Below are 13,454 nucleotides of genomic sequence, written 5' to 3' on the forward strand. Positions count from 1 at the left end.
ATAAATATTACTTATTATTATTATTATTATTAATAATATTATTTAATTTATAGTAATATTATATTATTAATGATTTTAATATTAAAATTATTAAAATGTATTATTAATACTATTAATATTTATTATTATAATATATTCCATATGCATGTAGATTTGGAAAAAATCACAAGAAAAATGAATTTTTTATTATTATTATTATTATTGTTGTTGTTGTTTATTATTATTATTATTATTATTATTATATTTTTCTCTAGATTTCGTCATAATTTAGTTTTCTAATAAACCTGACATTGTGTTAAAACTATTATTATTATTATTATTATAAAATAACATTCACCAATAGATTGATCATAATAAAATGTGCGTTAAAAAATCTAAAGAAAATGTATTAATTAACTTCATTAAATTATTATTATGTAGTCAACAGGAAAAGTGTGTTGACCCCATGAATCTTGAAAAAAAGTTTAAAAAAAAAATCTAAAAAATTGAACTTTTTTTAGGCTTTGGCGTTTCAGTCCATGTGTGTTTGCTCTGAGGCCGTCTGTACTGTACTGTAGAGCTGGTCTGTGTTTTTCTCGTATGACATTTGTGGCAGGCGTGTCATTAGCGCGGGAATCCTGCGGTGAGACACACACATGATCAGGACATCTGTCATTACCTGCAGCGCCGCAGCAGGACTGTGTGTGTTCGTGTGATCTGATCGTACAGTAGAAAGCACTGGGCCCGTGACGTCAGCGACACAACCTTTATGAGTAGGAGTGATAAACAGATGGCTGATGCCACCGCGGGACACACGGATCATATCAGACGACAGAGTCTGTCACACATACAGGAGATGTGTTTGTATTCACGGTCAAAAGAAGAGATTTAATGGAAAGTGTGAAATAATAGATAATGTGACATTCAGTTGGGTTGCTTTTCTGGCTGTGTGCAAATATATAAACGGTATAATCTGATTCATGAGCAATTGACTCTTATGAGTCGATCCTTTTAATGAATCAGTCAAACACTCAAGACGAATTGGTGAATTTAATCAATGGTTTTGAATGATTCATTAACTGAATTATCATGTAACTCACTTATTGACTGATTGTCGCAACATGTAAAGATGAAAAGTAGTTTATTGTAATAATGATTTATTTTAAACAAATGCTGATGGTGGCTTGTTTGTAGTCATTTAAAAAGCTTGAAGTTTTAAGCATTTTTAAAGTATTTTTAAAAAGCAAGAAGTTTGAAAGTTAAATATTTTTTAAATTGAAGTAGCTTTGCAAGCTTTAAGTTGGAAGTTAAGTATTTTTAAGATTAAAATAGTTTAAAAAGCTTGAAATTTTAATGTTTGAAGTATTTAAAAATGAGTTTTAAAAGCTTTGTTTAAAAAGTTTAGTTTTTTTTAATCTTAATTTTTGTAATCTTAAAATTAAAGTAGTTTTAAGAGCTTTAAATTGGAAGGTTTTTAAGTATTTTTTTAGATTGACAATTTAAAAAGTTTCAAGTTTAAAAAATTAAGCATTTTAAAATTTGTTTAAAAAGCTTTGTTTTTGAAGGTTGTACATTTTTGAAAAGATTAAAGTAGTTTAAGAAGCTTGAAGTTTTAAGGTTAAGTATTTAAAGATTTAAGTAGATTTAACAGCAAGTTTGAAGGTTTTAAGTGTTTTTAAGATTAAAATAGTTTTAGGGTTGAAGGTTTTAAAGGGTTAGTTCGCCCAAAAATGAAAATTAGACACTGTTTTACTTACCCTCGAAGCATCCTAGGTGTATATGACCTATATTCCAAGCTCTATCATTGCAGTCAGCGGGTGTTGCAGTTGAACGGTCCACAAGTCGTCAAATAAAGCTCGTGCATTCATAATAAAACGTGCCGCAGACGGCTCGGGGGGGTGAATAAAGCCCCCCGTAGCGAATCCATGTTTTTGTAAGAAAAATATCCATATTTCAAACGTAATAAACACTTTTCTCTCACTTCCGTTATCTGTCAAACACGGAAGCAGTTCCGGCGGATGACGTAAGACGCGCGGCGTTGCGTGATTAGTGACGAATGCGGAGAGAGAACAAAACAAAACGCCGGTCACGAATTAGAAGTACAAACCGAGGATTTGCAAAGGAAAATGTCGGAGGATTTCGATATAAACCAAGAGGAGACTGGTTTTCCTTTGCTAAAGTAAGGAAACTTTGCTTCCTTTGCTCCTGTAAACAAACTCGCGAGACTAGCATATCTCAGAGGAGCGCGCGCTGCGCATACGTGCTACGTCATCCGCCGGAACTGCTTCAGTGTATGACAGTCAGCGGAAGTGAGAGAAAAGTGTTTATTACGTTTGAGATATGGATATTTTTCTTTAAAAAATGGATTCGCTACAGGAGGCCTTTATTCACCCCCCGGAGCCGTCTGCGGCACGTTTTATTATGAATGCGCGAGCTTTATTTGACGACTTGTGGACTGTTCAACTGCAACACCCGCTGACTGCAATGATAGAGCTTGGAATAGCCAGGACAATTTTTAATATAACTCCGACTGGATTCATCTGAAAGAAGAAAGTCATATACACCTAGGATGCCTTGAGGGTGAGTAAAACACAAGCTAATTTTCATTTTTGGCTGAACTAACCCTTTCAGTATTTCTAAGGTTGAAGTTTAAAATGCTTCAAGATTAAAAGTTTTTAAGCATTTTTAGATTGAAGTATTTTTATAAGCTTGGTGTAAAAATGAAGTGTTTTTAAGATTTCAGTAGTTTAAAAAGCTTGAAGTTTTAAGGTTTTAAGTAGTGTAAAGATTAAAGTAGACTTAAAGATTAAAAGTTTTTATATGAAAGCATTTTTCATTACCTTTCATTACCTTGCTTGTTTCAATCAGCAATATGGTTATTTAGCATTTTTAAAATCTATTTTAGTGTAACTTTTGACCGTCTGATCATATGTCCTCTAGTATATTCATCACTCTTTATTGTATTGTGGGATACAGTATTTTATGTCATGCAGGTAAACGAGCAGTGTGGGTAGTTTGCCAGTCTCAGCATAGTGCATACCGTATGTATTTGTTTGCGTGTGAAACCCAAGTGCCTCTGTTTGCAGTTTCTCTCTCTCCTTTCTGTCGTCGGCTCAGTCACACAGTCATGATCTCAGCCTGATGGTGTTGAACTCTGTGTGTGAGAGAGAAATACATTTAAAGATGCTCTAGTTTCAAAGAGAGCCCTGAAAACTTGATATGACGTTGTGATGTGACCGTAATGGAGTTCAGATTCCTCCGGTCCGACTGTCAGAAGCCCATCGCGCTTTACTGAGAGAGCATGAAATGAATTAAACAGCACAGAAAACTCAAAACCAGGTTGCATGCTTGGATATTAACACACAGGCTCTGTTCAGAAACATACTGAGCTGCCTACAAAAAACAGCATTTTACAGCATTAAAATGGGATATTTTATGCAATATATGGGTGTGCTGTCTGTTTTTCACTTACTGTAAATATACAGTAATCCATTGAGTACAAAATAATAAATGATAGCTAAAAATGCACCATTTTCTCCAGTATTTTTGTACACTACACATTTTTATACTTTTTAAAGCAACTTCTTGATGGCTTAGCAACATGCTGTTTTGGGCACATGACCTGCAATCCCTTAATGCATTGGAATAAGTTCTGTGAAAAATGCTGGAATGAGGAATAAAATGAGTATATTGCATAAATCAAGCATATTTTTATATATAAGTTGTGTTTTCTATCATCTGAAATGTGCTGCGACATATTAAGCGACTTATGTAATGCAATTAACATTAAGTGTGCAAAATGCACACATTTGGATTTGTGCTGAATTAAAATACGTTAAAATAAAACGTTTATAGTGTTTATAATGCTTGTAATTGTTACAGATAGATAGATAGATAGATAGATAGATAGATAGATAGATAGATAGATAGATTTAGGCCTATTTATTTAATATTTTGAAATGTAATAATAAAATGTGACTTGTAAACCAATGCAACTTATTTTCCAGAAAATATGGGAAATATTTTTATATTTCTTTTTATTGAAAAAATGATATTTAAAAACTGTCAAATTTTTTATTGATTTAAGTTTTTTTTCAATAAAAGAACAATAATTATATTTTGAATATTTTATATTTTATATTTTTAAATTATTTTGAATTAATTAAAAAAATGTATTCTTTTATTTTTTAAGTTTTATTTGACACTATTTAACGTTATTTTAGAATGTAATAATAAAATGTGACACATGCAACTTACTTTCCAGAAAATATGGGAAATATTTTTATATTTCTTTTTATTGAAAAAATGATATTTAAAAACTGTCAAATTTTTTATTGATTTAAGTTTTTTTTCAATAAAAGAACAATAATTATATTTTGAATATTTTATATTTTATATTTTTAAATTATTTTTAATGAATTAAATAAAGAAATGTATTCTTTTATTTTTTAAGTTTTATTTGACACTATTTAACGTTATTTTAGAATGTAATAATAAAATGTGACACATGCAACTTATATTCCAGAAAAAGTAAAAAAAATAAATAAATAAAAGAACAGTAATTCTGTTTAATTATTGTTCTTTTATTGAAAAAATTTTTTAGATATTATTTTATATATGCAGATAGATATATGTAAGATATAGATATGATCTATATAGATATAAATGTTTTTTTTCTTTTCATTAAAAATTTTTATCTCTATAAAAACCTTTGAGACTTGTAAGTTTCCATGTGAGCAGAACTATTTTTGTGTCATGTGGAGTGTTGTCCATGTAGAGCGTTCTAAATCAGTCTCTTATGAGCTTTTATTCTGCCTTAGAAGGCCGCCGCCGGTGCAGCTCACTCGTTTTTGGATCAGATCCACAGACACCGGTTTTGTGTGTGTGTGTGTGTGTGTGTGTGTGTGTGTGTTGACCTACATAAGCAGTTGCGTGTCGGGAGCGAGTGTGAGTGTGGATGGTGTGAAATGATCCTGCTCCGCTGCTGTAGGGGATGAGGACTCACCTGTAGATGTGATTCACACACACACACACACACACACACACACACACACACACGCGCGCGCACGTCTAGAGAAGCCAAGCCATTAGCGCTTCTGATACGCTTCCACCCTTCATGTGACATTCATGGTTTTCCCGCCACCGGGCCGTCTCACAATCCCTCATAAGAGCGTGAACTACTCGCAGTGCATTAGTCAGATAATAACAATGTGTATGTGTGTGTGTGACTGTCAGTGATAATATTTGAGTGACGGTGAATCACAGCGCTGAAGCATTGCAAATAAAGCCCTGACAACACTTGATTCTGATCTGAAATCACTACATGACACACTTCATCTGTATTCAGAGCTGTTTATGTTCAGAGTCCAGTACAGAGTTCATAGTCTTCTGTAGTATGTTTGTTTTAAACAGTATTATTGTTGTCAGATGAACTCTTTATGTAAATTTCAGTATGCACATTTTCTGAATGGATGGATTAAACACTAAATTTGCAGATTATTTATCTATTTATTTATTTAGTAAGTGGGCACTATTCATGTAAGACAAAGTTTGTTTCATAGTATATCATGATTTCCGTTTTTAAATTACAGTACAGTTTTTAAACTGCTAAAAAATCAGCATATTATGCACATTATAAACTGCAGAAATAATAGGAATAGTGTGTTTGTAGTGCATTCTAGGCTTGGTAATAATATAATTATATTACAGTGTCCAAAATTAATAAGTGAATTGAAAGCACATGACAAATAACCACAAAATAAATAATGCAAATAAATAAAGCAAATATTTAGCATTAATTATTTTTATTGTCCATTTCACTATCTGTCTGTCTGTCTGTCTGTGTATCTATCTGATTAAATGCATTACAAAACTTTAATCTGAACAAACATGAATTTGTTTTTTCAGTCATATATATATGCATTATTTATTTGTTTATTTAGTTTTGTTTGTTTCACAAAGGAATTTAGCTGTCTGATTTTGTTTTCTGATATATTTTCATTTTGAGTGCCAAGAATGTCCCACCATGGGGAGTTATAGCAATAAAATACATGAAAAAAAGTGTTGGCCATGAGCAACTGTTGTTATATTGTGATATAAAACATCTACCATGTTGCAGTTCCAGCTGAGCAGTAGCTGTGCTTTCTTTACTTGCCGAGTGTTAATTCTGGCCCTTGATTCTTCTTCTTCTTCAGAAGATGTGTGTGTGTGTGTGTGTGTGTGTGTGTGTGTGTGTGTGATCACACTCACAGGACTCTGACACACCAGGGTCTTGTTGTTGTGGAGCTTTTCCTGACACTGTTGCCCGGGAGACAGTGTGGTGTTTTTGATCCGGCGGTCCTGAGATGTGTGTGTGTGTGTGTGTGTGTGTGTGTGTGTGTGTGATCACACTCACAGGACTCTGACACACCAGGGTCTTGTTGTTGTGGAGCTTTTCCTGACACTGTTGCCCGGGAGACAGTGTGGTGTTTTTGATCCGGCGGTCCTGAGAGACTCATCATCACAGCTGACCGTCAGTCAGTCACACACAACTTCTGAATAAAACACACAACTTTCCTTTATTAGCATCTGAAGCGGTCACAGAGATATAGTGTCACTGTGAGACATAGAGAGAGGCACGACACACACAAGGAGTGTGTGAAGAGTGCACGTTTGATCCGTTTCCCTCAGACTTCCATCAGAAGGAGTATAAAGCCTCCTGATCAGCACAGAAAGCACCTCCAACATTAAAACTGATCACACGCGCTCTTCAGAAGAGCTCAGCTCCTTCAACTTCCTTATCTGTCTTGTGGGATGTATCCAAAATCACGGTTTTATTTTCCAGGTGTTCTAATGTGTCCAATGGCATCTTTTGTAAAGGAAATAGTGTTGCTTCGAGGCAGCTGTGTTTTTGTGTAGTGAGCTGCGTTTCTGTCTGCTGTCTTCATGGGCTGTTGTTACCTTCTAAGGAAGCATCTTAACTAAAAGAAAATCTCAGATGTGACCGATTAAATAAAATGCTGCTCATGGTGTAGCAACTAAACTACTAACAAAGTATTTTTTTGAATTGAATTTAATTGGATGTGGCATCTTCAATGGAAATTTTCAAAGCGCTTGTTGCAGTGCATTGGATTGTCTTGTCAGTGAAAGGACACATTTATTGATTCGATGAAATAAACATTGTTTTAGCCCAGGCCTGTCCAGAAATTTCTGGGTCATGTTTCAGCTAAAAATCTAATCATTTATTGATAAATAACAGTGAAATTCAAAGCATGCATTATATGTAGTTATTATATATCATTTATTATATATTCTCTATCAGAGATTTTTGAATATGTAATTATTTAATTAATAACATATTTAAGTATTTAAAACAATTTATATATGTATGATGTTGTAGGTTTGTTTATGTTTATATAAACATTTATATCATGTTTTAATTGTATTAATTAATTATTTATTATAATATAATAAATTATAATTTTAATAATTATTTTTATTAAAATAATAAAATTTTTATAGTAATTTGAATTATATATAACAATAAATTATTTTTATTTTTTTTACATTTATTTATTAAGTGGAAGGTTGCTTGTGACTTTTTTTAGCTCATAATTGTTGTTTTAAATGTTATTACAAAAACCTATTTATCTGTCACGTGCATAAGCATGTGGGCTGCTGTAGGTGAGCAGCTTGCTAGGTTTACCATCAGAGCAAATGAAGCGCTGTTAGTGTACAGATGAAGTGCATTGGCTGGGCTTCAGGCTGCTTGTTTGGTTAATGAAGTCACAGGGCACCAAGAGAGGTTACAGCGGATCTGATCTCACACGGGAGACTTGTGAGGCCTGCGGTGCATGACAAGATCATTAGATACTGCTTACACGCGTCCCGCACGCGCTCCACACCAAACAAACAGCCTGCTACAGTGCCTTCAGAGCGCGTTTGCATTGTCCTGATGCTTTCTGCTGGCTTTGTGCTGATTACAGCCCTCCAGACGAGTTAAGACCTCATTAGGATGCTAAAACAAAGATGAGAGACAGGCTTCTTTGAGACGCTTTCTTGTGGGGACAGACCATCCTGCGATCACGTCTTTTCACATTTGCCAGCGCTGGCTATTGCCTTCAGCAATGCTCTGACTGATCCGTTATTCTAGCGCTTTGTAGCAGTTGCACATCACTGGTTTCATGCATAGATATATAATAATTATTTTTTAAATATATAATCCATTAGATTTTTTTTTAGACCTACAATATAATGCATATATAAACATTATCATTTTAAAATATTTAAATATGTTATATAATAATTTTTAAAATATATCTGATTTTATTTTTGAGCTATATTTTATAATATAAAATATATAAATATTTTTGGCTGTATTTTATTATACAAAGTATTTAAAATATATTTTATATTTTGTATGTATAGCTTGTCTGATTTCAATAATTCAATTATTACAGAATTCTTTATATAAAAAATAAACCTATAACATTTTACATATTATAATTTTTAAGTGTTAAAATGTTATTACATTAAATATTTATAAATCTCTGATTATATTTTTGGGCTATATATATTTTAGAATATAAAATATGCAAAATATCTATTTTGGCTATATTTTATAATACAAAATATGTATTCAAAAATAATTAAAATATTGCATATATAATATAATTGTTATATGAAAAATTAATAATCCATAACATAATGCATACATAAATACATTTTATATATGTTATTAAATAATTAAATAAAAATATCTTATTTGGCTGTATTTTGTAATATATGTTTTCTAGCTATATTCTAGCGGTTGCAGATGACAGGTTTCATGGCTCTAGTGCAGTAACTAGTCTAATTGAGTTTAATATGAAGTGTGTTATGTCTGTGTTGATGCTGTGGACGTGAAGGTGATGTGTGGTTGTGTGGGCTGAACGCAGCTGCTGTACGGTCTGACTCACTCATTTGACGGCGTTTATTGACATTAAATATTACACGCCGATGACCGGCCAAGATACTGGAAGACTGTTTAGCTTTGGTGTGCGTGGCATTGTCATGATAGCAGTGCTGGAGGGACTTATTAAAAGTGCAATGCTATTTTTGTTGCGTTGCACAGCTGAGCAGTAAATCTGAGTTAATGCTGTAAATAAATATGCCTTCAGTCCCAAATTCCCCTCAGTGGCAGTAGTATACAAAATAATTTATATTCACTACAGTAATGTTTATTTTTATATAAACAGTTCTATAAATTCTATGGACCTTTTTCACATTGAAATTATAACATTGAAATGATTTGAAATCAAAGAAATATATCAAATGTATGTATAATTAGTCTGATTTCAAATAATTAACATATTACATAAATAATATTGTTGTTTATATACAAAAATGTACCAACCTATAAAAATATTCTAATTGTATTTAAACATATTAATAAATACCATTTAAAAATGTTATTAAATAATAAAATATTTAAAAATCCCTGTTTTTTGGCTATATTTTAAAATGCAAAATATATGACATTTTGTATTTTGTATATATAATTTGTCTGATTTCAAATAAATAAAATATTACATATAATATAGAATTGTTAATATACAAAAATGAACAAAGCTATTACATAATGCATATATAAATGTTATAATTTTAAAATATGTAAAAATTTTATGAAATAATTCAAAATTTACAAAAAAAATCTGATTATATTTTTTGGCTATATTTTATTATATAAAATATATTTGTTTGATTTCAATTAATTGAAATATTAAATAGAATTGTTTATATAAATATAAACAAACCTATAGCATAGTGCATATATAAATATTAGAATTTTATGAAGATTTAAATATATTATTAAATAAAATATTTAAAAATCTGGTTATTGTTTTGCTTTTTTGTATTTTATAATCTAATATATATAAAATATTATATATTATGTAAATATGTCTTAATTGTAATATAAAAAGAAAAAAATCAACAATGCATATATACAGGTATATATTAAATAATTAAATATTTCAACATCTCTGATTATATTTGATATGAAAACATACTGTCCGTCCCAACTAGCTACAGTTTCTGAGTACTTTAAAACACAACACAGTTTTCACAGATAAAAGTGAAACAAGGACAAATACACATTGAATAAATGAATAACAGTTGCTAAACTCTCTCTCTGTTTCTTTCTCTTCCCAGTTCATCGCGTTCGCCTCCCTGTTCTTCATCCTGGTCTCCATCACAACCTTCTGCCTGGAGACGCACGAGGCCTTCAACACGATCATCAACAAGACGGAGGCGTTCCGCAACGACTCCTTCACGGACTTCAGCCAGCAGTACGAGATCGAGACGGACCCGGCACTCACCTACGTGGAGGGCGTCTGCGTGCTGTGGTTCACCTTCGAGTTCCTGGTGCGCGTCACCTTCAGCCCGGACAAGCTGGAGTTCGTCAAGAGCATCCTGAACATCATAGACTTTGTGGCCATTCTGCCCTTTTACCTGGAGGTGGGCTTGAGTGGACTCTCCTCCAAAGCCGCCAAAGACGTCTTGGGATTCTTGCGCGTTGTCCGCTTCGTGCGCATCTTGAGGATCTTCAAGCTGACGCGGCACTTCGTCGGTCTGCGCGTATTGGGACACACCCTCCGGGCGAGCACTAACGAGTTCCTGCTGCTCATCATCTTCCTAGCATTGGGCGTCCTCATCTTCGCCACCATGATCTACTACGCCGAGCGGATCGGAGCCAGCCCCAACGACCCGACGGCCAGCCACCACACCATGTTCAAGAACATCCCCATCGGCTTCTGGTGGGCCGTGGTCACCATGACCACTCTGGGCTACGGAGACATGTACCCTCAGACGTGGTCGGGCATGCTGGTCGGCGCGCTTTGCGCCCTCGCCGGAGTGCTGACCATAGCCATGCCCGTGCCCGTCATCGTCAATAACTTCGGCATGTATTACTCGCTCGCCATGGCCAAACAGAAGCTCCCTAAGAAGAGGAAGAAGCACATCCCTCAGACGGCGCAGACCGGCTCGCCGTCCCCCCGCAAGCAGTTTGCAGAGTACGGCTGTTTCTAAAGCATGCAGTGCCATCTTCTGTTAAAACCTAAGCTCAGAATCAATTCGAGAGAGAAACGCGATGCATTCGGAAAATCTCAGAATCGATGCAGAATCATTTCTCGATTCGAGATGCATCGATTTCTTTGCCTAGCCCTGACAGACGCATGCAGAAGCTTCTGTGTTTAACAAATTTGATTTGATTTATGTGTGTTAAATAATATATAATGGTATGAATACAATATGATGCCAATACATATTAAATGTAAATATGAAAAAGGAAAATGAAATGTCATAAACATTTAATTTAGGATTTTATTCACATATAAACACATATAGAGCATAGACGCACACAGAAGCTTCTGTTTACCGAATGTGATTCGCTCTATTTATGTGTTTAATTATATAATGATATGATATGGAATGCAATATAATAATAAAATATATGTTAAATATAAATATGAAGAATAAAAATGAAGAAATGGTGCTGAAAATAATGTAACAACTGAAATAAAATAAGATGAAATACTAAAATTACTAAAACTAAAACTGAAATAAAATAAAGCCAAAAGAAATATCATTCATCATTAAATAATAAATTATAATAATAGTAATTTTAGTATTTCAACTTAAACTTATTTAATTTCATTTAGTTGGCAAGACAGTTTAAAATAAATGAATAATAATAATAATAATATTTATGTATTTATTTAAAACTGTCGTGGCAACTACTAACTGAAATAAAAGAAGTTTAAGCTGAAATACTAACATTACTATAAAAAAATTGCAATAAAAATAAAGTAAAAAAGAATTGAAATTATTATTATTATTATGATTATTATTATCATTTAAAAAACTGTTTTGGCAGCTAACTGAAATAAGTTTAAGTTGAAATGCTAAAATGACTAAAACTGAAATAAGTAATTAAAGCCAAAAAAATGAATTAAATATTATTATTACATTATTAAAATAAATGAATAAATTCACAACAGCACAAAACAAGCTGACTAAAAATGATTAAGATTAAGATAAAAACTGAAAATATAAAAATAAAACCTAATTCAAAATATCAATGAATACTATAATAGTATATAAATAATATTTAAAAAAATAAAGTCGAAATGTTGGAAGTATTGTTAAAAGGTTGTTAACAGATTTGTTGTAAATGTTGTAAACTGATTTAATTTAGGCTTTTATTCACATATAAACATGCATAGAAGCTTCTGTGTTTACCATATGTGATTCGCTCTAGGTATGTGAGTTTATATGTGAATAAAAGCCTAAATTAAACGTTCATCATATAAAGCAATAGTTTTTTTTTTTCTTTTACAAGACTTCAGTTAAAACACTCGGTTCATATAGATTTGCTTTATGATCTTTTTGGATGTTTTATGTTTTGGTTACTTGGACTTTCAATGGAGGGACTGAAACCACTCAGGATTCATTAAAAAATATCTTAATTTGTGCTTCAAAGATTATCCAAAGTCTTTTGGGCTTGGAATGACATGAGGACAGAGTTTTCATTTTTGGATGAACTATCACTTTCAATTTGATGGTAGTTTAGCATTTAGCATTTATGTAGTTCAACTTTAAATACTGTATGTTAGATGCCAAATGCATGCATGCATGGAAATGTAAATTTGTGCATGCTTAAAAATGACCCAAAAAAAGCAATGAAAGTCCATACGGCTTGTGCACTATATTCCACTAGTCATATGAGAGCTTTTGTGTGAGAAACGGACAGAAATGTAAATCATTCACTCTTATCATACTCTAGTGTAGCTCTTAATCAGTCACATGACACATATTAGCCAATGATGAGCCATCAATGGCATCATTGTTTTTGAATTGAAAACAAGCGGGAAGAAGGGTTTGAACAACATGAGTATGGCCATTTTAATTTTGACTGAATTATAACTAATATCTGTTGCATGGAGTTATGAATTTCGGATTTGTATTTCCTGGTTGAAGCTGATATTTCTTGGAGATCTGAGCATGAGAGGCTGCAGATCTAGCGCAGATCGCCTGTTGCCACGGAGATAAGGGTGCGAGGAGATGGGCTGTGTTTCAGTCTGACATTAGAGACAATAGTGAGAATGAGAAAGTGTGCAGGAATGTGCATGCTAGTCATTTACACGTGACTGTTTTCAGGGTGAACGATCCGAGGACGAGGTCTGAACAATGGGAAAAACTCGGCCTTAAATTAGCTGTCCAACTGTTTTTGAGAACAAAAATACATGTGTGTTATGCCAAGTCATAAATGCATCTGATCTGGGTCAGGTGAACCTGAAATCAGTCTAATTATAAAGTGCTGACTATGCAGTATATACATTACTGACATTTAAAGGGTTAGTTCAGTAAACAATGAAAATTAAGCTGCGTTTTACTCACCCTCAAGGCATCCTAGGTGTATATGACTTTCTTCTTTCAGACGAATCCAGTCGGAGTTA

General features: G+C 32.9%; 1 protein-coding gene across 1 annotated transcript in view; it reads left to right on the forward strand.

The window, feature by feature from the left end:
- LOC107658752 (potassium voltage-gated channel subfamily C member 2-like) overlaps positions 1–11,025 on the forward strand; it is a 44,399-nt gene extending 33,374 nt beyond the window's left edge. Inside the window, exon 2 of the mRNA XM_016447400.1 lies at positions 10,150–11,025. Coding sequence (XP_016302886.1) covers positions 10,150–11,025 — 876 coding nt within the window. The remainder of the gene's footprint in view (positions 1–10,149) is intronic.
- Positions 11,026–13,454: the final 2,429 nt, after the last annotated feature.

The sequence above is a fragment of the Sinocyclocheilus anshuiensis genome, unplaced genomic scaffold (genome assembly GCF_001515605.1).
Source record: "Sinocyclocheilus anshuiensis isolate Anshui unplaced genomic scaffold, SAMN03320099.WGS_v1.1 scaffold283, whole genome shotgun sequence".
Lineage (NCBI taxonomy): Eukaryota > Metazoa > Chordata > Actinopteri > Cypriniformes > Cyprinidae > Sinocyclocheilus > Sinocyclocheilus anshuiensis.